The 23,403-nt window shown below is 40.9% G+C and overlaps 2 protein-coding genes across 2 annotated transcripts in view; both read right to left on the reverse strand.

Moving 5' to 3' along the window:
• LOC146578890 (polymeric immunoglobulin receptor-like) overlaps positions 1–23,403 on the reverse strand; it is a 128,682-nt gene that overhangs the window by 10,316 nt on the left and 94,963 nt on the right. The gene's annotated exons all lie outside the window — the stretch shown is intronic.
• LOC146578891 (uncharacterized) lies at positions 711–17,518 on the reverse strand. Its single transcript, XM_085259672.1, has 5 exons — positions 16,797–17,518; positions 15,191–15,349; positions 2,736–2,831; positions 2,392–2,657; positions 711–765 (listed from the first exon to the last, which is right to left on the reverse strand). The coding sequence occupies exons 1-5, from the start codon at positions 17,448–17,450 to the stop codon at positions 711–713; spliced, it is 1,230 nt and encodes a 409-aa protein (XP_085115798.1). The 5' UTR covers positions 17,451–17,518.

A 23,403-nucleotide genomic window follows, 5' to 3' on the forward strand; every position in this document is an offset into this window, starting at 1 on the left:
CAATGAATGTTTACACAGTTGATTTTCAAATAACTTTGTGTTCAAACACAACTGCACCACTGACAATGTTGACTTTTGAGATCAGCCATTTTTAACATACTGACAACATTCAGCCACAAATAAAGTCCTTCCAAAAACACAAAAAAAGTCAAATTTTTGTAACACATGTTACTCATCCAATTTTAAAGGTGGTGTTGTCAGACAGAATATCAAACCTATCTTGATAGATAGTCACTAACAAACAGATTCAAAACATCAGATGGCAGGATGTGAACAACTTCTATCTGGTTTCCATACAGCAAACAACTTTCAAACAAATTTTTCCACCACTTGTTTTTTAATAGTAATGGTAACACTCCAATTTCCTGTGAAGTTCAGTATCGCGCCACATTTGTTATAAAACTAGTACAAATGTACCTAAAACCAGATTATAAAAATTGTTTAAAACAGCTCAAGTTAGAATAAAACCTTTCAACATTTTATGATAACATGTTAGACATGAAATCTGCAATCAGCCATGCAAGCTACATTAAGTAAAGTTAGAACAGAAGACATTGATTCAGAACTTTCTGCACCTTACCGTTTTCTTAAAGACAGAAATTAACTTTTTTCAGAGCAACTTGCCACGAAACCCAAAAACTGTAAATCAAAACAAATTGCCATTCGGTTTTACACAAGTTGCATTTGAGTTGAACATGTTGTCAAATAGGTTAGACTTTGGTTAAGAGCTTGGTTTTGAAGCTTCTTATCCTCTGGGAACAGGTACAGTTGTGGTCAAAAGTTTACATACACTTGTAAACAATATAATATAATGGCTCTACCGAGTGTCCCGTTATTTCTAAAACTCTGATTTTTCTCTGATAGAGTGATTGGAACAGATACTTCTTTGTCACAAAAAACATTCATGAAGTTTGGTTCTTTAATGACTTTATTATGGGTTAACAGAAAAAAGTGATCACATCTGCTGGTTCAAAAATATACATACAGCAGTGCTAATATTTGGTTACATGTCCCTTAGCCATTTTCACTTCAATTAGGCGCTTTTGGTAGCCATCCACAAGCTTCTGGTTGAATCTTTGACCACTCCTCTTGACAGAATTGGTGCAGTTCAGTTAAATTTGATGGCTTTCTGACATGGACTTGTTTCTTCAGCATTGTCCACGTGTTTTCAATGGGGTTTAAGTCAGGACTTTGGGAAGGCCATTCTAAAACCCTTATTCTAGCCTGATTTAGCCATTTCTTTACCACTTTTGATGTGTGTTTGGGGTCATTGTCCTGTTGGAACACCCAACTGCGCCCAAGACCCAACCTTCATGCTGATGATTTTAGGCTATGTTGAAGAATGTGAAGGTAATCCTCCTTCTTCATTGTCCCATTTACTCTCTGTAAAGCACCAGTTCCATTGGCAGCAAAACAGCCCCACAGCATAATACTCCCACCACCATGCTTTATTGTAGGCATGGTGTTCTTGGGGTCAAAGGCCTCACCTTTTCTCCTCCAAACATATCGCTGGGCATTGTGGCCAAAAAGCTCGATTTTTGTTTAGTCTGACCACAGAACTTTCCTCCAGAAGGTCTTATCTTTGTCCATGTGATCAGCAGCAAACTTCAGTCGAGCCTTAAGGTGCCGCTTTTGGAGCAAGGGCTTCCTTCTTGCACGGCAGCCTCTCAGTCCATGGAGACGCAAAACACGTTTAACTGTGGACAATGACACCTGTGTTCCAGCACCTTCTAATTCTTGGCAGATCTGCCTTTTGGTGATTCTTGGTTGACTCTTTACCCTCCTGACCAATTTTCTCTCAGCAGCAGGTGATAGCTTGCGTTCTCTTCCTGATCTTGGCAGTGACGAAACGGTGCCATGCACTTTATACTTACAAACAATTGTTTGCACTGTTGCTCTTGGGACACGCAGCTGCTTTGAAATGGCCCCAAGTGACTTTCCTGACTTGTTCAAGTCAATAATTCACTTTTTCAGATCCATGCTGGGCTCCTTTGACTTTCCCATTGTAGCATTTGTGGGCGTTTGTATCCAATGAGCCCTATTTAACTGGTCTAAGAGAAGTCACCAGCTGTCGTCACTCATAATCACTCACAAGAAGTTAAGAGGCCATGCTATGAAGCTCAGTTCACTGACAACTTTCTAAGTCACCAAAATTGCTAATTCATGTTGCTGTATGTATTTTTGACCCAGCAGATGTGATCACTTTTTTCTGTTAACCCATAATAAAGTCATTAAAGAACCAAACTTCATGAATGTTTTTTGTGACAAAGAAGTATCTGTTCCAATCACTCTATCAGAGAAAAATCAGAGTTTTAGAAATAACGGGACACTCGGTAGAGCCATTATATTATATTGTTTACAAGTGTATGTAAACTTTTGACCACAACTGTAGATGTCAACTCCATAAAAATGTGTTGCACAGCTTCAAATGTGTACTTGAGTTCTTTGGGAAACTCCATGTTGAGCCCATAAAGTAGGCTAAACAAGTAGGCAAAGGCAGTGGGAAGGTCTGGCAGATCATCAATAATAATGTCCTCTTCCAAAACAATGGCAGTGTTGACCACTGTGGACTGCAAGTTGGGTCCCACGTAGTCCTCCAGAACAGTGAGGATGCCCACTGTAACACCTCGGGTTGCCCTCTCAACTGGATCTGTATCCTATGCAAAATAAAAAACAACAGTACATATAAGTCTCTGAAAACCAAAACTGAAGATTGAGTAGATTTGCATACTCACCAGACATGTTAAGAAGACTTTGGTCTCGTTGTCGCGAACAAATATCGGTAACCCTTCCAAACTGATGGTTCGTCGATGCTGGACTATGTTTGAGACCTAAAACAAGGAAATCAAATAAGACTGTCTCATTTATAAACCTACCATTTTGTTTTTAAAACACATTAAGTGTTGTTGCTCAAAATACAGCCTTAACCCTTGTGTGGTGTTCATATTTTTGTTACTCAGCCAGTGTTCATGGGTCTGGTGGACCCGCTAGAGTTTTGGCTTTCCAAATTAACACTATTAAACAATTTTATGTTAATTTACTCAACAGATGTTTACTTCATCCCAATTACAAGCCATATGAACAGTAAACATGGTTATTTTTTTCCCTTTACCTTTGTTAGATCACATTTATGAATGAATGTGCTTCTCGTTTTTTGTTTTTTTTTATAAAATGTTATAAAAAAATAAATCAGTTGTAATCAAGTGGAGTGAGTGGAAAGACAACACATTTACACGTGAAGCAATATGTTTCACAACTAAATGGGATCAGCTGCTCATCAATGGTGACATTAAGCCCAGGGATGTAAAACAGGGGCAGGTGGTGCATTTTTGTTACTCAGCCAGTGTTCATGGGTCTGGTGGACCCGCTAGAGTTTTGGCTTTCCAAATTAACACTATTAAACAATTTTATGTTAATTTACTCAACAGATGTTTACTTCATCCCAATTACAAGCCATATGAACAGTAAACATGGTTATTTTTTTCCCTTTACCTTTGTTAGATCACATTTATGAATGAATGTGCTTCTCGTTTTTTGTTTTTTTTTATAAAATGTTATAAAAAAATAAATCAGTTGTAATCAAGTGGAGTGAGTGGAAAGACAACACATTTACACGTGAAGCAATATGTTTCACAACTAAATGGGATCAGCTGCTCATCAATGGTGACATTAAGCCCAGGGATGTAAAACAGGGGCAGGTGGTGCACACACTTATCCCACACTGTCCTGATGGCAGCTAGCTTGTCTCTCTGTCGTCGAGCTGGTCTGTCGTCTCGGTTATCAAAACAGATAATCCTGGAAATTTTGTGGAAGTTTTCCAGAGACATTGATGCATGGAAAGGTTCTTGCCGGTTTCTGCATCCCACAGGGATTCTGTGGATTCTGTGGAACCCCAAAGTAGGCCTTTGGGGTTCTTAGATGAATTTGTTCCATCTCCTTCCACCTCTCTCCAAAAACACACCTTCCTTCTAGATTACTGCAATCCAGAATAATTTTCTGGATGGAATCTGGGATGAAAAGCTCAAATGAAGACTTGATGTCCTGCACATCAGAATCAGAATCAGAATGGGGTTTATTGCCAGATGTTGAGGTTTACAACATTAGGAAATTGCTGCGGTGCTTCAGTGCAAACATAGTGTCATAAATAGCACTTAAATAGACATGAAAAAAAAAATAAAAGTAAGAATAAGAATTAAAAGTGCTATGTAGAAAGATATGTGCATGAGATATACATGAGATATATACATGGGAATAAGAATTATGAGTGCTACGTAGAAAGATATATACATGAGTGCAGGTGGTGATCAGTGCCAAACATGAAATGATGCAGTGACACAGCGTAGGGTCATGTGTTAGTGGCGGGGACAGTCGTATGGTTATTGTTCATGTGACCAACAGCAGAGGGGAAGAAACTGTTCTTATGGCGAGAGGTTCTGGTGCGAATGGACCGGAGCCTCCTGCCTGAGGGGAGCAGGTCAAACAGACTGTGTCCAGGGTGAGAAGGGTCAGCTGAGATCCGGGCTGCACGCCGCAGTGTCCTGGAGGTGTACAGGTCCTGCAGAGATGGGAGTCTGCAGCCAATCACCTTCTCAGCAGAGCGCACAACACGCTGCAGTCTCTGTTTGTCCCTGATAGTGGCTCCAGCGTACCACACGGTGATGGAGGAGGTGAGGATGGACTCGATGATTGCAGTGTAGAACTGCATCATCGTCCGTGTTGGCAGGTTGAATTTCTTCAGCTGCCTCAGGAAGTACATCCTCTGCTGGGCTTTCTTGATGACGGAGGTGATGGTGGGCTCCCACTTCAGGTCCTGGGTGATGGTGGTACCCAGGAAGCGGAATGAGTCCACAGAGGTGATGGGGGTGTCAGTCAGGATGATGGGGGGGAGTGGGGCTGTGTGCTTCCTGAAGTCCACAATAATCTCCACTGTCTTCTGGGCATTCAGCACCAGGTTGTTGTGGCTGCACCAGGTCACCAGACATTCAACCTCCCTCCTGTAGGCAGACTCATCCCCGTCCGAGATGAGCCCAATAACGGTGGTGTCATCTGCGAACTTGATTAGCTTGACAGACTGGTGGGTGGAGGTGCAGCAGTTGGTGTACAGGGAGAAGAGCAGAGGAGAAAGAACACAGCCCTGAGGGGAGCCGGTGCTGATGGTCCGGGAGTCCGAGACATTCTTTCCCAGCCTCACATGCTGCTTCCTGTCCGTCAGGAAGTCAGTGATCCACCGGCAGATGGGATCAGGCACATTCATCTGGGAAAGCTTGCCTCGGAGATGGTCTGGAAGGATGGTGTTGAAGGCAGAACTGAAGTCCACAAACAGGATCCTGGCGTAGGTTCCTGGGGAGTCCAGATGCTGCAGGATGAAGTGTAGGGCCATGTTGATGGCGTTGTCTACAGACCTGTTGGCTCTATATGCAAACTGCAGGGGGTCCAGGAGGGGGGCCGTGAGGGTCTTGAGATAGGAGAGAACCAGGCGCTCAAATGACTTCATGACCACAGATGTCAGAGCCACGGGTCTGTAGTCATTTAGTCCAGTGATCCTAGGTTTCTTGGGACAGGGATTATGGTAGAGGACTTGAAGCAGGCAGGCACATGACATGCCTGCAGTGAGGAGTTGAAAATGCCAGAAAACACTGGGGCCAGCTCGTTTGCACAGTGTCTGAGGGTGGCAGGAGACACACCGTCTGGGCCGGGAGCTTTCCGAGCATTCAGACTCCTAAACTGCTTCCTCACATCTGCTTCATGAATATGAAGAGTTGTGGTGGGAGGAGGTGGTGTGAAATCCTCTTTTGTGTGGGGTGAGGAGGCGGGTGTTGCAGGTGAACAGTTTGAAGGTGGTGATGGCTCTATGGAGGGGGGAGAGGTGGGGGAATGAGTGTCCAGAGTGCCTCTATTGTTGGGGCCGTTGGAGGTGTGAAGGCTGCCTGATGGCTCGTCAAAACGGCAGTAGAAGTCGTTAAGGGTGTTGGCCAAGATCAAGTCATCAGTGGAGTGGGGGGTTTTATATGAGGTGCCGTAAGGGACATTATTACTGAAACGCTCTCACACACACACAACTGAAACGCTCTCACACACACTACTGAAACGCTCTCACACACACTACTGAAATTTTAGCTCTCACACACACTACTGAAACGCTCTCACACACACTACTGAAACGCTCTCACACACACTACTGAAATTTTAGCTCTCACACACACAACTGAAACGCTCTCACACACACTACTGAAACGCTCTCACACACACTACTGAAATTTTAGCTCTCACACACACTACTGAAACGCTCTCACACACACTACTGAAACGCTCTCACACACACTACTGAAATTTTAGCTCTCACACACACTACTGAAACGCTCTCACACACACTACTGAAATTTTAGCTCTCACACACACTACTGAAACGCTCTCACACACACTACTGAAACGCTCTCACACACACTACTGAAATTTTAGCTCTCACACACACTACTGAAACGCTCTCACACACACTACTGAAACGCTCTCACACACACTACTGAAATTTTAGCTCTCACACACACAACTGAAACGCTCTCACACACACTACTGAAACGCTCTCACACACACTACTGAAACGCTCTCACACACACTACTGAAATTTTAGCTCTCACACACACAACTGAAACGCTCTCACACACACTACTGAAATTTTAGCTCTCACACACACTACTGAAACGCTCTCACACACACTACTGAAACGCTCTCACACACACTACTGAAATGCTCTCACACACACTACTGAAATTTTAGCTCTCACACACACTACTGAAACGCTCTCACACACACAACTGAAACGCTCTCACACACACTACTGAAACGCTCTCACACACACTACTGAAACGCTCTCACACACACTACTGAAATTTTAGCTCTCACACACACAACTGAAACGCTCTCACACACACAACTGAAACGCTCTCACACACACTACTGAAAAACCAAGGCATTTCAGTTGAACAGGAAGGCATTTCAGTTAAACAGGAAGGCATTTCAGTTGAACAGGAAGGCATTTCAGTTAAACAGGAAGGTGTTTCAGTTGAACAGGAAGGCATTTCAGTTGAACAGGAAGGCATTTCAGTTAAACAGGAAGGTGTTTCAGTCGAACAGGAAGGCGTTTCAGTTGAACAGGAAGGCATTTCAGTTAAACAGGAAGGCATTTCAGTTAAACAGGAAGGCATTTCAGTTAAACAGGAAGTTAATTCTTGACAAGGAAACTGAAGGAAAAAGTGTTAGATTTCAAACAAACCACTACACAGATGTCTACTCAGCAACCTGTTAGTTAGGGGTGGGTTTTTATAATCAATTTATTGATTAAAATCGATTCTGGCTTGGATAACGTGAAATCGATTCATTAAAATCCTGAATCGATTTTTTAATATAAATTTATTTTACCCGAAATGCCAGAATCTCTGGTGAAACCTCACAAAATTTCAACAACCACCAAACAGCTAAGACAGTAAATGAGAGCAGGTACATGGCTTCTGCACAAAGACGTAAACACACAGCGCGGACCCGCGGATCAGAATCAGTGAGATGTCGCCCACCCGACAGCACGGACACGGTCGGGGCTGAAAGCCGACAGCTCGCTGACTCTGATCTGTCGGCAGGTCCGCGCTTTGTTTTCACGCCGTTTTTGCGCCGATTCTAAAGCTGTTAGTTTTATCTCTCTCCAAACAATATTGACTGAACCAGCAGCAAAAGAAGATCCAAACTGCGCTTCACATAAACATCGTCATGAATTCCCTAACTGTTTTGCTTCCACCACGATAAAATCGCACGTCATGCACAGCCCTCTCTCTTTCTTTCTCTCTCTCTGTACTTCAAGAACAGTTTCCCGTCTAAAAATCTGTTTTCTGCATTATTCGCTTGCTTGTTATGCACAAGTCTACTGTTGTTTACAGCGCAGTCGGCCGCTGTTTTTTTTTTTTCTTCATTTTACATACTTCCGAAAAGAAAACCTAATTTCTGCCGTTCAATACTGAATAAATTTAAACTTTTTAAAATTATGCAAAATGCAAAACGTTAGCCGTGTCTCTAATAAAACCGCTGTAACGTCAGAGGTAACGTTCATATGTTAATGATTTTCTTTCGTTTTTGATGTACTGCAGAATATTTTTTATAAAATCCCAGGCCAGGAAAACCACCTTCATGTTTTTATGTGTTTTATCTTCAGCTACTTTGACACAAAGGCATCTGCTGTGATGCTCACACCTTTGATAAAGTCTTGCGTGTGTCAGCTTCCTTTTTTTAAATACAAAAATATGTAAATGTACTGATCTGAATTATAATATTTCTGACTGTCAAAATTCCCCATAATCAAATCGAATTGAATTGAATCGAATCGTGGAACAAATCGATTCTGGACCTTAGTGAGACAGCTGCATTACTTAACAATATATTAGCCTCAGCATAAGTCAAAATTTAGAATAGCGGAAGACGTGCATTATCCTGGTTATTTTTTTGGCATATGTGCTTTTTGTCTTTTTTTAGCAAAGAAAAATATCTTAAAATCATCAATAAAACCAGGGAGAGAAGGCTTAGCGTTCCTCCATTTAGCACAATGGATATGATATTTACTCAAAAGTATTGTTAAGATATTCATTGTGTGTACTCATGTTGTACAGTGTTTAACTGCATTATGGTTACTGTGGTTTAACAGAGACAGTATTTTAGTTGCCACCACAAGGAGGCACTGTTTCATTGTAAGAGCACGGATGCTGCGTCATCACGCCCCTAAGAAAAAAAAAAAGTATACCACAACGAAAATGGCACCCATGAGAAAAGTTTTGCCGCATGTTGATGAGGAATAAAGTTCCCAAAAATATTAAGGACATTTTTGCCTCCGTCGTCATTTTCCTTCGAGTTGATCGCTGTCGATGCTGCAATACTCAACAAGTATGATGATGTTAATAATGTCTGAGACATCCAATGCTAGATGATCCATATAAAAAAAATTATGATGTAATTCAAACAGTGGCACATCATTAATATTTAGGGAAATCCAATTTTTTAAGTTGCACCAAATACATTGTGTGATAGGGCATAGGAAAAAAAAAGATGTTCTAGGGTTTCATTTTCATCAGTACAAAAAGAACACTGATCCACCTCAAAGCCAAATCTCTTTTTTTAGAAATTCTGCCACAGTATTAGTTTTGTTTAAAGTGTGTTTCTTTAACTTTAGGTAGAATAGGCTATTTCATAAATTTTTAGTATGCTTTATCCAGTGTATATGAAATAACTAAATTAGAACCATGCCATGTAACCATTCTGTTGTAACTATGAAATATTTTGTCTTTGAAGAAACTACTAACAAATTTCTTATTGCATTTTTATCAAACAGCTGACATTGCCCTAGCAATAAATTTGGGAGCACTGATGAGAAATTATTGTATATCATAAAAATTTTAATCAAATGAAGCAGAGGCAGTGGGACCAGTTCACAAAATTTGTTATATTCTCTTTGAGAACAGTTTAGACAATATTTTTCTGAAAAGTCTGTGTAACTTAGAATGACACCGTTATCATCCAACAAATCTGTTATGAATATAATATTTTTGTTCAAACCAGTCACTCTTGAAAATTGATTTTTGATTAAGTGTTATTACCCTATTATTCCATAAGGTTGAATTATGGGGAGAAGTTGTGGGTAAATCTCATTTTCCCAAAAATGCTACGTCTGTTTTGGAAAGTTTGATATCTTTATGGGGATTTTATTTGCCGCAAAATCACATTTCAAAATAAAGTCTAATCCTGTATACTATTTTATTAAACAAGAATCATGGGATGTGGAGCTAAGTAGAGTCTGGCTGTGACAGACAAGATTTTAACCATTTAATTCTAAGGGTGCCAACCATAAATTCCAATTCTGGAGTTTTGATACCACCTTTATTGTATCCCTTCACAAGCTGAGATCTTTCTATGTAATGGGTTTTATTCCTCCACAAAAATTCGAACACATTTCTATTTATGGTTTTCATGGTATTTATCGTTTTTTTTTTTTATATTGTTTACGTGGCGCAAAAAAGGTTGGGGACTGCTGTACTAGCAGGTTGCTGAGTAGAAATCCTTGTAGTGTTTTGAAATATACCACTTTTTCCATCAGTTTCCTTGTCAGGAAACAACTTCCTGTTCAGCAGAAATGCCTCTGGTTTCAGTGGTGTGTGTGAGAGCGTTTCAGTAGTGTGTGTGAGAGCGTTTCAGTTGTGTGTGTGAGAGCGTTTCAGTAGTGTGCGTGAGAGCTAAAATTTCAGTAGTGTGTGTGAGAGCGTTTCAGTAGTGTGTGTGAGAGCGTTTCAGTAGTGTGTGTGAGAGCGTTTCAGTAGTGTGTGTGTGAGCGTTTCAGTTGTGTGTGTGAGAGCGTTTCAGTTGTGTGTGTGAGAGCGTTTCAGTTGTGTGTGTGAGAGTGTTTCAGTAGTGTGTGTGAGAGCGTTTCAGTAGTGTGTGTGAGAGCGTTTCAGTTGTGTGTGTGAGAGCGTTTCAGTAGTGTGTGTGAGAGCGTTTCAGTTGTGTGTGTGAGAGCTAAAATTTCAGTTGTGTGTGTGAGAGCGTTTCAGTAGTGTGTGTGAGAGCGTTTCAGTAGTGTGTGTGAGAGCTAAAATTTCAGTAGTGTGTGTGAGAGCGTTTCAGTAGTGTGTGTGAGAGCGTTTCGGTAGTGTGTGTGAGAGCTAAAATTTCAGTAGTGTGTGTGAGAGCGTTTCAGTAGTGTGTGTGAGAGCGTTTCAGTAGTGTGTGTGAGAGCGTTTCAGTAGTGTGTGTGAGAGCGTTTCAGTTGTGTGTGTGAGAGCTAAAATTTCAGTAGTGTGTGTGAGAGCGTTTCAGTAGTGTGTGTGAGAGCGTTTCAGTAGTGTGTGTGAGAGCGTTTCAGTTGTGTGTGTGAGAGCGTTTCAGTTGTGTGTGTGAGAGCGTTTCAGTAGTGTGTGTGAGAGCTAAAATTTCAGTAGTGTGTGTGAGAGTGTTTTAGTAGTGTGTGTGAGAGCGTTTCAGTTGTGTGTGTGAGAGCGTTTCAGTAATAATGTCCCTTACGGCACCTCATAGTTTTAGGCTTGTAGTTTGTGATATTCCTAAAACCTTTCCACACAGAGGCCGAGTCATTCTCTGAGATCTGCTGCTGCATCTTCTCAGAGTGCTGATGTTTGGCAATGTCCACTTCTTTAGTGAACCTGTACTTGGCCTCTTTGTAGCAGTCCCTGTCTCCGCTTCTGAACGCCTTTCTCTTTTCCAGCCACAGCTTCTTGAGTTTAGGAGTAAACCAGGGTTTGTCATTGTTATAACTCACCATGGTGCGTGATGGCACAATGCTGTCCTCACAGAAGTGGATATAGGAGGTGACAGTGTCCGTAAACTCGTCCAAGCTGTTAGAAGCAGCCTTCATTGTGTCCCAGTCTGTGGTCTCCAAACACGTACGAAGCTCCTCCACAGCCTCGTTGCTCCACAGTTTTTTGGTCCTCACGACAGGTTTGGAGAGCTTCAGCCTCTGTCTGTACGTGGGGATCAGGTGGATCATGACGTGGTCAGAAAGTCCGAGTGAAGCGCGGGGCACCGCGCGATAGGCCCCGCTGATCGTGCTGTAGCAGTGGTCCAATGTCCTCTCCTCTCTGGTCGGGCATTTAATATACTGCTTGTATTTCGGAAGCTCATGGCTCAGATTGGCTTTGTTAAAGTCCCCAAGAGCAATGATGAGAGAGTCCGGGTATGTCCGCTCCATGTGGAGAATCTGCTCTGCGAGTGCGCACTGAGCTGCTTGCGCATCCGCGTCTGGCGGGATGTAAACAGCGGCCAGGATGAATGAAGCAAACTCCCGCGGAGAATAAAACGGTTTGCAGTGAATAAAAAGGTATTCCAGAGAGAGAGAGCAGTGCTGAGCAATCACTGTTACATCTGTGCACCAGCCACTATTGATGTAGAAGCAGACACCTCCACCTTTGGTTTTACCGGAGAGAGCGGCCTGCCGGTCCGCCCGCAGCAGATGGAAGCCCTCCAGCTTGAGCGCGCAGCCCGGGATGTCCTCACTGAGCCATGACTCCGTAAAACATAAGACACAGGAGGAGGCAAAGTCTCTGTTCATGCTTCTCATCAGGGCCAGTTCGTCTATCTTATTCCCGAGTGAGCGTACATTGGAAAGGAAGATCCCAGGAAGGGCCGTTCTCAGTCCGCGTCTCCTCAAACGCACGAGTACGCCGGCCCGCTTACCTCTCTTTCGACGTCTCACTTTCCTGATCAGAGTCTGCAGTAAATCTGCCGCAGATGCGACAAATATTGGAAATAAATCCACAGGCGTTGTAGTCCTGCAGTTAAGGAGCTCTTCTCTGGGGCCCGTTCTTCGTACGTCGCTCACTACATCCAAGATCAAATGACACATCCAAGATCAAACCATCGCGCTAACCGTGAGCTCGCTAATCCGGTTCTCCGAACACACCTTCCGTTGACGATTAGTACAGCTGGACGCAGTAATGTGACATCACTGGGTGTCGTAAAAGGGGCTACGCATCGATAGTAGAAACATTGATCGGCAACCCTCTGATTGGTCGGCGAAAATGTCGAAGGAGTGCGCTCGGCTCGGTATTTTTCGGCAGCAGAGCAAGAACTCCTGAGTGAGGGATTTCAGGAGTTTCAGAGTTTAATCAGAACGCAAGGGAACACTGCAAAGGCTGCAAAAGCAAGGAGAGAGGGCTGGCAGAAAGTTGCTGACAAATTAAACTCGTAAGTAATTTAATAATAATAATAATAATATATTGGATTTATATAGCGCTTTTCAAGGCACCCAAAGCGCTTTACAATGCCACTATTCATTCACTCTCACATTCACACACTGGTGGAGGCAGCTACGGTTGTAGCCACAGCTGCCCTGGGGCAGACTGACAGAAGCGAGGCTGCCATATCGCGCCATCGGCCCCTCTGGCCAACACCAGTAGGCGGTAGGGTAGATTTATTATATTACACTATATTATCCAATATTATATTACATTATATTATATTGTTATATTATATCCTCTTTCACATTAGAGCCACAACAGGACCCACTAGAACATGGGAACAAGTAAAAGTGAAATATAAGAATATTCTATAGAATGGTAATATTTATCACTTATATTGCTTGTCGTCTCTTGGAAAGAGACCCTGAAATAATCTGTTTGTTTGTTCATAACAGCAACCAAGAAAAGGGCAGAGCAAAAAAAGACAGGTGGTGGTCCTGCACCCCCTCGTCAACAAGTTGGTTAAGTAAATAATATCCTCACGGGAAAATCGATATCTCTCAATGAGCACACTGTCGCGCTGAGCTAAAGGATCCTGTCTGTCCCGCAATATATGCTGAATTCTGAGGACTCTCCTTATCAATCTTGCACCTTCCGCAATGGGTTGCTCGCGTAAACGGACAGGACATGGCTGCGACAGGCTTCCCAAATCCACCTTGGATTTTATAGCCGTGGTCTCTCATCTTGATTACACGAAGTAATTTACAATTACTACTCTGAAATATGAATTACATCTGTAATAATCACATACATGTAATAGAATGTTAATAGTACATTTCCCTTTTTTAGGAAATGACCTGTATGTATCTGTGTGACATCAATAAAAGGATCAAGTGCTGCATTATCTTCAGTTACATTGATGTTATTTATTTATCGCTGTTGCTTTCGTATAAATGAAGCGGACATACCTGCGTGGCAGCGATCTAATATTGTTTACATAAAGTAAACCTGCTCCCGAGCAGGTTTACGCTTACGGCTCTGTTGCTATGACAGCAAGTCCCGGATGAGCTTCGGGGAACCGAACGATCCAAGATCACGCGAAATCGTCAACAATCTAATCCAGCTAACTTACTTAGCGAGGTACGAAGAACAGGCCCCTGGTGTAAGAGTATCCAGAGGAGTGCCCAGACACAGAAGAAATGCACAAAAACAAAACAAAAGTAGCGCACTGAAGCACCAGGGCATCCATACGCGGCGCCATCTTGGATATCTGATCTAAAGCTGAGTAACTGTCAGCCGTTGGCCCTGGCTTATCACAGTAACAGCTCTGCAGGGTGGCTCATTTCTTGGGCAAGAAGACCATTCAATTTCACCAGTTATTGACATCCATATTTCTTCACTTGCTGTCTGGTGGGCTTGTTCTGGTCCTGGAGCTGGCAGCAGATGGGGTGCTCGTCTTTGTTTTGTTACTAAATGGTGCTCAACCTCATCCTCTTCTTCACTGTCAGACTATGAATTTTCAGAAATGTGAAATATTCTGAAACCTCTTTGTCAACATCATCATCCGAAGCTCCTCTCTCTTCCAAAATCAATTGGATGGCCCTCGTAGCAGATAATCTTTTGCCATCTTGATCAGTTGTGATAAAGAACCACACTGGCAAAGTCTTATTTACAGCATTATGCCCCTAATTTGCAGGTGGGACAGGGTATGAGAAAATAAAATTTGGATCCCTCAAGAGAGAGGGTAAATTGTGTGGGAATGTAAGGGCAGACGGTGTTGATAGTTGAATTTTCAATAATGTTGCAACTTTGTGCGGAGCAGGAGGGGAAGAAAACACTATCAGCAGCACCAGAAAGGAGGAAGACAGAGTGTGGGAACACAGGACCTGCACTTTCAACACTTTTATTAGACCTGGGTCCAGTGGACCCGAACACCTTGTATGTAATGTAAATGCGTGGGGGGAGGTACAGTATGAGGTCATTGAAAATTAGTTCGGATTTATGTTCTTCACAGAAAATAAGCCAAAGCCAATGAATTTCAGATTGAAAAAATAATTCATTGTTTAATTTTTCTTTTGAGAAAAACTGAAAACGGGTCTCACAGACCCGAACACCATACAAGGGTTAAGAAATAAGATGTTGAAATGAGTTATTACAGATAATTGGTCATGTTTGTCAGTTTTTTTTATTTATTTATTTTTTAAGTAATTTTGATGTGCAACAAATGTAGCACACTTATTACAACAGTTATAACAAAAAGTGCCATGAGTGGGATGAGAGTTTAACTGTCTGTCATGACCTGCAATCTGCCAAACACAGCGCTGCTTGTTAGCTTATAATCCCATTCAGGACACACTTTTTGAAAACTAACAATTTTTACATCAATTTAGTAAATATTTAATAAAGTATCTTTTGTTACAGTGGGAACTTCAGGCTCCTCATAAACCAGACACAAATACATTTTTATATATTACCTGTTCATCAAACTTCTGCAACAGGGAATCCATGTCATTGCGGAAAGCAGCTTTTCTAATTCGATACAGCTTAATCAGCCGAAGTGAGGAAGTGTCGAGGGCAGTCATGAAGGTCCCCATGAGATCCTTGGTGGTAATGCGTGAGAATTCCGCAAAAATCTAGAAAGCAAAAAAAATATATATATATAGAAGAAAACTTTTAAAGGTACATTATATAAAAATCACATTGTTTTCAAATTTGGTTAGAAGAGCTTAATTTCAAAACATTTAGTTAGTCTCGGTTGATCTATTGGTCAGGCCTTGATTGGATTTTTTTTTCTTTTAGTGGTAGTGGTGGTACAAATTATAACTGACGTATTAAAAAAAAAAAACAAGAAAAATCTGATCGGCAGATTTTACAGTAAGTCTATAGAATACCTAATCAAATGTTAAGACAAAATAATGGTTTCAATTGTTACAGGATGCACTGCAGAAAAGAAATAAATCAATAAATTGTATTTTAAATTCATTGAAAAAATTCCATTAATTTTATAGTTATGTAAGAATGAAGTAAGAATAACATCCTGTGGTCAAATTTGTATACTTTCATAACACGTAAGTGACTTTCTCAATCCTGTTCTGTGAGTTTCATGGCTGTTGCCTGCTAAGGGTCAGCACCAAAAGATTCTAGATGCCCAGTGAAGACAAGTCATTGCGGCGACCGTGGTTCAGGGGGTTGGGAAGCTCATCTGTAACCGGAAGGATGCTGGTTCTATCCCCAGCTCTCTGTCCTGGTCGTTGTGTCCTTGGGCAAGACCCTTTACCCTACCGCTTACTGGTGTTGGCCAGAGGGGCCAGTGGCGCGATATGGCAGCGTCACTTCTGTCAGTCTGCCCCAGGGCAGCTGTGGCTACAACTGTGGTTTCCCTGCACCGATGTGTGAATGTGAGAGTGAGTGAGTAGTGGAATTGTAAAGCACTTTGGGTGCCCAGAGAAGAGCGAAATAAAAGCAATCCGTTATTATATACAGTAAGTTGACAAGTAAATAGATTTCACTTCAATAGAGTTGTTGGTAATACCAAAATTAGCTTCATATTTTTAGAGCCAAGTTTTTTTTTATATTTTACCACTAGCATTGTTAGCTCAACGGTAGCCTTCAACCTTTTCTACAAGATATTAGAGTGATACAAACAGATGCTCCTCAAGGGCACAAGAAATGGAGCTCACGTTCATTTACTCACCCAGACAAGTTTCGAGGCATTTGGAGTTGTTCAGAAGGAATTTTAAAGGTCCTATATCATGTAAAATCAACTTTTTGGACCTTTTAAACACATTTTAATGTTATTTACTTAGATTAAAAACCCTCCAGAGTGGTTTTTGGCTTAATTCAGGCATTTCTTAGTTGTCTCAGTGAATCCTTTCCCCATAACCGTGGCTCAGCTCTCTCTTGCAAAACGACTGACTCGTAACATTGGGATTAAAATTTCTAACAACTCCAAATGCCTTGAAATTTTTCTGGGTGAATAAATGAACGTTTTCCATTCTAGAAATAAGACCACACTGGGGAAAAAGGGAAGAAAAAAACAAAACGGAAGTTTTCCTTTAAATATTTAAGAGATTATCTTACCTGTTCTTTCAAGAAGAGAGCTGGCCATCTGAGCTGCATTTCCTTGACCAAGGGCTGCATCTCCACAACTTCTTTCCTCCTGAGAGAGAATGTGATGTCCATCTTTTGGGTGATGAGTGCCATGTTCTTATCCCTCTTCTTCATTTCATCTTCCAAAATGCATCTTTCATTTTCAAGAGACTCATCATTGTAGTTTTCTGGGCCATCAGGGATAAAGTTGACTTCACCTCGCTTTGGTTTCTTTAAGGAAAATCTATTTGAGCCACTGTCATCTTCTTCCCCTCTTCTTTTTCGATTGACTGCAACTTCACTACATCCAGCTTGACTTAGCTTGGAACGGTAGTTGCCAAGCTTGAACTTAATGCTTGTTGCCCAACCATCATATCCTGTGCCATTGCCAGGCTCTTTGAGGCAGGGATGTTTGGAAACTAGCTCCTGTGCAACAGATGTTATTTCATTCTTGTCAGGGTACGCTTTGATTGCAAACATTTCTTGTGCCAGCTTGTCTAGAATTTCCATCTTGATGTCTCTTGTTACACTTAAATTTGCCCCTGCTTTCTCATATACCTCATTGCCCTTGCGAAGTTTTAACGCTACATCATAGGAAAAGGTTGGGATAGGAAATGGATTTGGCCACTGTGAAGTGCTACGCATGTAGGTCTTTGTGGATGAGGATGGGCTGAAAGAAGATGCTGAACTCACACTGGCTGTATCAATAGATGAGATAGCGCTATAATCAGATGGAGTCTGTGGTGGCGAGGCAGATGCATTTTCCTCCCAAATGAGGTGCAACACTGCCCGTCCAGCAGGTAGCTCCTTAATATCCATCAGGTTGCAAAGTGCGTTCCCAAAATCTGGGTCTTCATATTGTATTGCAAAGTCACCTTCAAGTCCAAGCTTTGCTTGTAGTTCATCTTGAAGCTGCTTCACAGATTCTGAAACAGTGGACAGTTGGATTTTTCTGATAAGTTTTGGACTGACGTGGACTCGCAGTAACAGGGCCTGTGAAGACAAACCAAAAAAGGGCGCAATTCTAAATAATTGACAAATTCAAAGTAATCAACTGAAAACTATTTAAGAATAATACATACCATCACTTTCAATGCAGGAGGCACGTAACAGGTGTCACCATCAGTTGACCATCTACGCAGTATTCAGCTAAAGGGTGGTAATCATTCAAATCTTCTGGGTCAAGTATTTCCAGATTAGTGATGGGATTTACGGCTCTTTTTAGAGATCCGGCTCTTTCGGCTCGGCTCACTAAAAAGAGCCGGCTCTTTTGGCTCCGAACCGGCTCTTCAGGTTGTTTTGTTGCTTTAATTAATTTATTATTCACAATAATATAAAATTATGCACAAAAAGAATTACTAACATAAAAAAGTGGTTTTATTTATATATGTTTATATATAAATATATGCGGTGGCCCCTAGAGACAAAACACGTACAAACTCCAAAACACATTTCTAGCATGAACTGAACTTCCAAAGCAGAGCTACTAGATCACTTAAATTACACAATTGAAAGCATGTGTGTATTGTTTGTGTATTTATACACAGGCACTCAAATATATTCAAATAATTTTAAAAAAAGTTCATCTACCTGTTACTATCACACACCAAATCCGGTCGTTGGTACTTGCTGGATTGTGTAGCCACAAGATAACAAAAGCTCAACACTGCGCCCAGCATCCTGGAGCACTTCTGTTGTCTTTTGTAAGTGTTTTGAGTTTTTATGTGCTTCGGAGTTTTTACGTGTTTTGGAGTTTGTACGTGTTTTTACGTGTTTTGGAGTTTGTACATGCTTCAGAGTTCGTACGTGATTTGAAGTTTGTATGTGCTTTGTCTCTAGGGACCACTGTAAATATACTTTTATTTATTCACGCCACATAAAATGTAATAAATAAATCATATAATACAAAAATCAACTATTCACATTTCAACTTTTAACTATTTAAATTTTCAGCTGTTTCCTTTTACAAATTTAAAGTGAAAACAACACAAAACACAGCAAAACACAATTAAATATAAATTATAATATGAAAACAAAAAGAAGATGCACATTCTCTGTCATATGGGCCCGCATGAATCCGCACTTTCTGAATCCTTTATCATCTGCAACCGAAAATAGTTGTGGATGATTACTATACCTTTCTAATGTGAAGTTGTTGTCCCTGGCTCTCTTTCTCTCTCTCTCCCTCTGGCTCTGTTCCTGTGCTACTGAGTGTAACTACCGCCCCTCCCCCCTCTGCCCAGCGTAAAGCACAAGGCTCGCGTGCAGAGTGAAGCGGAAAAAAAGTGCGAGACAGAGGGTAAGAGAAAAAAAAAAAAAAACCCACAAGCCGTCACGGCTCGCGATAAGGAGCCGGCTCTCGTCGTTCACGTCAAAGAGCCGGCTCTAAGAGCCATTTCGTTCGCGAACGACCCATCACTATTCCAGATCTTTGTAGCTGCTGTCAAGCCGATATGATCTGTAGTGTTCCATAAACCAAGAGGAGAGCTTTGCAGCAACAAATGACACTTTCCCAGAGTCTACCAAAATGTTCAGTATCTTGTAGAATTCAGGTAGTCCACTCAGTTGTCCTGATGAAATGATCATGCCTTTAACATACTGGGTCCCATACAGATAAACACATTTAGCAAATGACACAGCTTTTACCTGTGGATATTTCAGTTTCAAGCACTTCTGAAGATTTTGATTCAAGAAACAGATGTCAACTGTGTCAATATTATCAACATGCAGACTTGGTTTAAAAAGACTGTGACCATCTAAGAAGTATGCCATCATTTGTTGATGCTTTGAAGAAAGTGTTAGTAGTATATTCTTAAAGCATTGGACATCATGCACAGTTTTCTTGAAAAAGTTGTGCTTAGATTCAAATCTAATAGTCCACAAATCAACTAAGGGACCAAAACAACGCACAAGATGACTATAATGTTCAATATAGTGGTGTTTTGGCTTCAAATTAAATTCAGGAAAAGTCTCTATCAGTAATCGTCGATGATCCAATATTTTGGTGTCCAAGTATGACAATATTTCTTCTGATAGAGTTGTCGAGACAACAATTTCAACAAGCTCCTTAAGGTCCATCAATACTTCCCATGATGGCTCATGTTCTGGTATACGGGTCCCAATGATAAAAGGCAGCAAACGCAAAAGTGTCCAGTTTTCATGTCCATTGCCACTCACTCTTCCTGTTCCAAAACTGGCTTTTGTAAGACACAAACACAATTCCACAGGGACAACACCTTCAAAGAAATCATGTAATATATCTGGAGGAAATCCAGTGACTGGATGAAAATAGGACAACGCACTTAAGGCACAGGAACCTTTGACACCACACACACTTTGTCTTTGACCATCCTCAAGCTCGTCTAGAAAAATGTTATGCTGTTCCACAGTTCTTAATGGAAATTCTGTAGGATCAAGAGCTGCAATCTGATGTTTATCAATACTACAAAATCGACAAAATTTGTCGACATTAAAGGACTCCAAAAAGCCTGCAAGGCTGTGAGCCCCAAGGTTATCTGCACAGACACAAAATACAGTTCCCTTTAAAAAACTATTTAAAGATTCAACATACACCCCTGTGCTTTCAAGACATTTTAAATCCTCAATGAGTGGATAAAGAAAAGCATCATACCCAAACTGTTTAACGTCTACACTTTTACCAAGAAGAGCAAGCTGTATTGAGTGTAATGTAGAACGAAACCTTGCAGATAAGTTGAGTAAAACCCAATAGACAGCAGTTATTTTATGAATTTTTCGAGATGTTCCTAAAGGGTTGCATATTTCAAAGTCGTCAATATACAAAGCTAAACTAATGCAAGTATCTTGCAATCCTAAAAGCTTGTTGTTTTTGAAATACTGCCCATCTCTAAATGATCTGTAACCTTCACTAATTTCTTTATCAAATGCTAACTTTTCAAAGAAACTTTTCTCTTTCAATAAGTTCTCCAAGACCTGGTTTACTGAGACATAAACAAATGTATTTCTAGTTCTCGCTTTGTAGATGTACTCTGTAGGCTCAATTACATCAAAATTATTCTTGAAATAAATATTTCTCTTGTAATCAGTAGATAATGCACCTTTTGGTTCTGTTGAGATAATTAATGGGTTGGTTTTGAAAAGTGCATCATTTATATTTTTAATTACATCATCATCTGCCTCAATGTTCTGTTCAGCAAGCACCTGTTTGATTCTTTGAAATGAATGAACCTGAGAAAATTTTAAAATGTCACTAATTTCTTCAATAATTCTCTGCAAAGCACTTTTAGAAACATGTAACAATGTTTGCATGCATAGAAAAAGTCTAGCTATTTTATGTTCAAGACATTGGTAATCTACAAACTCATTGTCCTCTTTATCACTTGATGCTACACCTGAACCACTTGGTAATGTCTCTGGCTCCTGAGAGGTATTTAAGGATTTATCAGGGGAGCTACTTTCACTAGGACATGCATTTGCATGAGAAATCAGTCTAATACAGTTTTTTATATCTTGAGTTTTTGTGCTTTCTGCTTGTGTGTGACGTAAAGGTTGATAAATTGTTGGTAGCATAGTCACATTTTTGGAAAGGACAGGCTACAGTCTGATTTTTTTTAAGTGCCTTAAAATATGTGAAATAAATGTATGCTGTGAGCAGTTTTCCTTAAATTCACAAAAATCACAAAAAAAATGTTGAGATCTCCTGCCTTTTCTTAGCCCTGTTGTGTGATCTGCTGAGGTGAGACTTCAATGCCCCTCGTGTCCTGAACGAACAGACGCAGTCACTGTAAACACAGGGCAAATGAAATCCTCTTCTATGTCGTAGCTGGTGATGTCTTAAGAGTACTTCTTGGCTTGAACAGACAAAAGAGCAGAACTGGCACTGCATACAAAAGCTATAATGAGAAGAGAGGAGAGGACAGTGTCAACAATTCAAAAGAAACCTGAATTAATCTCAAATTACCAAAGTTACATTACCTGATAATGTGTTTGGGGCGGGGGGCAGGCACTCCTGTTCTGATTCCTCTCCTTACCAACTCCTCAACAGTCCCTCATAAATCAGGACAAGCAGTGGTCTGGAGTTGGCTTTTAATTCTCTAAATAAATAAAAATAGCAATTAGTTTTAAAATAAAATGCCAGCTTCCTGACATTACTTAAGAATTTTTTTCTCCTGTCCTAATTTTTTTGGCTCACTAAAGTGAGCTGATTCTGCCTTGTAAAATGCCATGTGAAACACAGTAAAACAAATAATTTACAAAACATACATTACATCAAATGTTTAATTTATTTAATTTATTATTAACAAATTGTATTCTACATGGAATGCACCAACAGTATACTGGGATGTATTATGTAAGCCAAGGATATTTTTGTGTGATTGGTTTTACAACTTAGAATGACAAACATTGGATTGAGAGTATGAGTGGGATAAAACTCCTTAAGCATCTGTTTAAATTATCAGTGCATTTATTAATGGTGCTCCATAAATAAACCAAAACAATGTTGTTTTGTGCATAACAAAAAGCTCACAATTGTGCAGTCAAAATGTAAAATAAAAGATGCTGAGCATAATAACAAAGACAGATTTTGCAGCTGCTCTGTTTCCAAGTTCTACTGCGCAACTGACAGCCTGGAGTTTGAAATCCTCTTTGTAACCATGTCTCTTACAGGTGCCATTTATGGTCCTTACACACATAATATGGTAATATTACGTTGAAGCAGAGTACGTATCACTCTGCGAGGCTCCTCGGTAGCCGTAATGCTCCAACAATCCATCAAGCAGTGCAGCTTCATAGCTTACCAAAGTCGTACCAAAACATTTGACATATTTTTTTAAGCTGTGTACCACATAAAATTGGTTCGAGGTCAGTAAGCACAACCAGAATTCATACATAAGGCAGACTGTCGATTTTTGAGATGAAAGGATTTTAGGCCGTGCATCAGCGCGTTAGCCCGGTTAGCTCACTAACGCCACCCAGCCCCACGCACGGGGTGATCCGCGGTAACTAGTTAACGGAGATTTGCCCCGTAAACGCAGTTATGGCATTAACTTTACGCTGACAGCACTAAAATAGTAATCTTCAAATGTTTTCTTTTTACCGACCAGCTCCTCTTTGATAGCTGCCGTGTCCATCTTGTCGTTGCCTGCAGGTGAAGCGATGGGGGAGGGGGAGTTGTGTTCAGCGAAGGAGAGAGGCGGAGTAACACAGCGTAGAGACAAAAGTGGACGAAAGAGAGGCAAACTTGCGGCTCCACGAGTATAATTATAATGTAACATAGACTATATTGATATAAACGATATTGTCACATGAAACCATGACCTAGGACAAGCTGATGGCATGAGATGTAAGTACAACTCCTCCGGTTTCATATGCAAAAAAAAATTTTGCGCTAGCTTACGTGATTGCAGTGCTACTGGGATTTAAAAATAGTTACGCAAAACAGAGCGTGTCCGCTCCGATCGGCTCTAAAGGGTTAAATGATATAGTAAACACATACCCATAAGCCACAAGGCCTCTTAGCCAAGAAAGTAATGCTATGCTAAGTTTCGGAAAAAATACGAAGAACTTCAGTTGTGATATTTCTAAAAGACAAATTGAGACTGTTCAAACATATACTGTC

Source organism: Mchenga conophoros, linkage group LG3 (genome assembly GCF_057382185.1).
Source record: "Mchenga conophoros isolate Kocher_MC1m ecotype Shallow Benthic linkage group LG3, M_conophoros_male_GT1.1, whole genome shotgun sequence".
NCBI classification, from domain to species: Eukaryota; Metazoa; Chordata; class Actinopteri; order Cichliformes; family Cichlidae; genus Mchenga; species Mchenga conophoros.

Coding starts and splice junctions, on each gene's coding strand:
- LOC146578891 (XM_085259672.1), bottom strand. CDS start 17,450: ATGCGTAGCACTTCACAGTGGCCAAATCCATTTCCTATCCCAACCTTT. Junction 15,350..16,796: donor CTCTCTTCTTGAAAGAACAG/GTAAGATAATCT, acceptor TTTGCTTTCTAG/ATTTTTGCGGAATTCTCACG. Junction 2,658..2,735: donor AAGTCTTCTTAACATGTCTG/GTGAGTATGCAA, acceptor TATTTTGCATAG/GATACAGATCCAGTTGAGAG.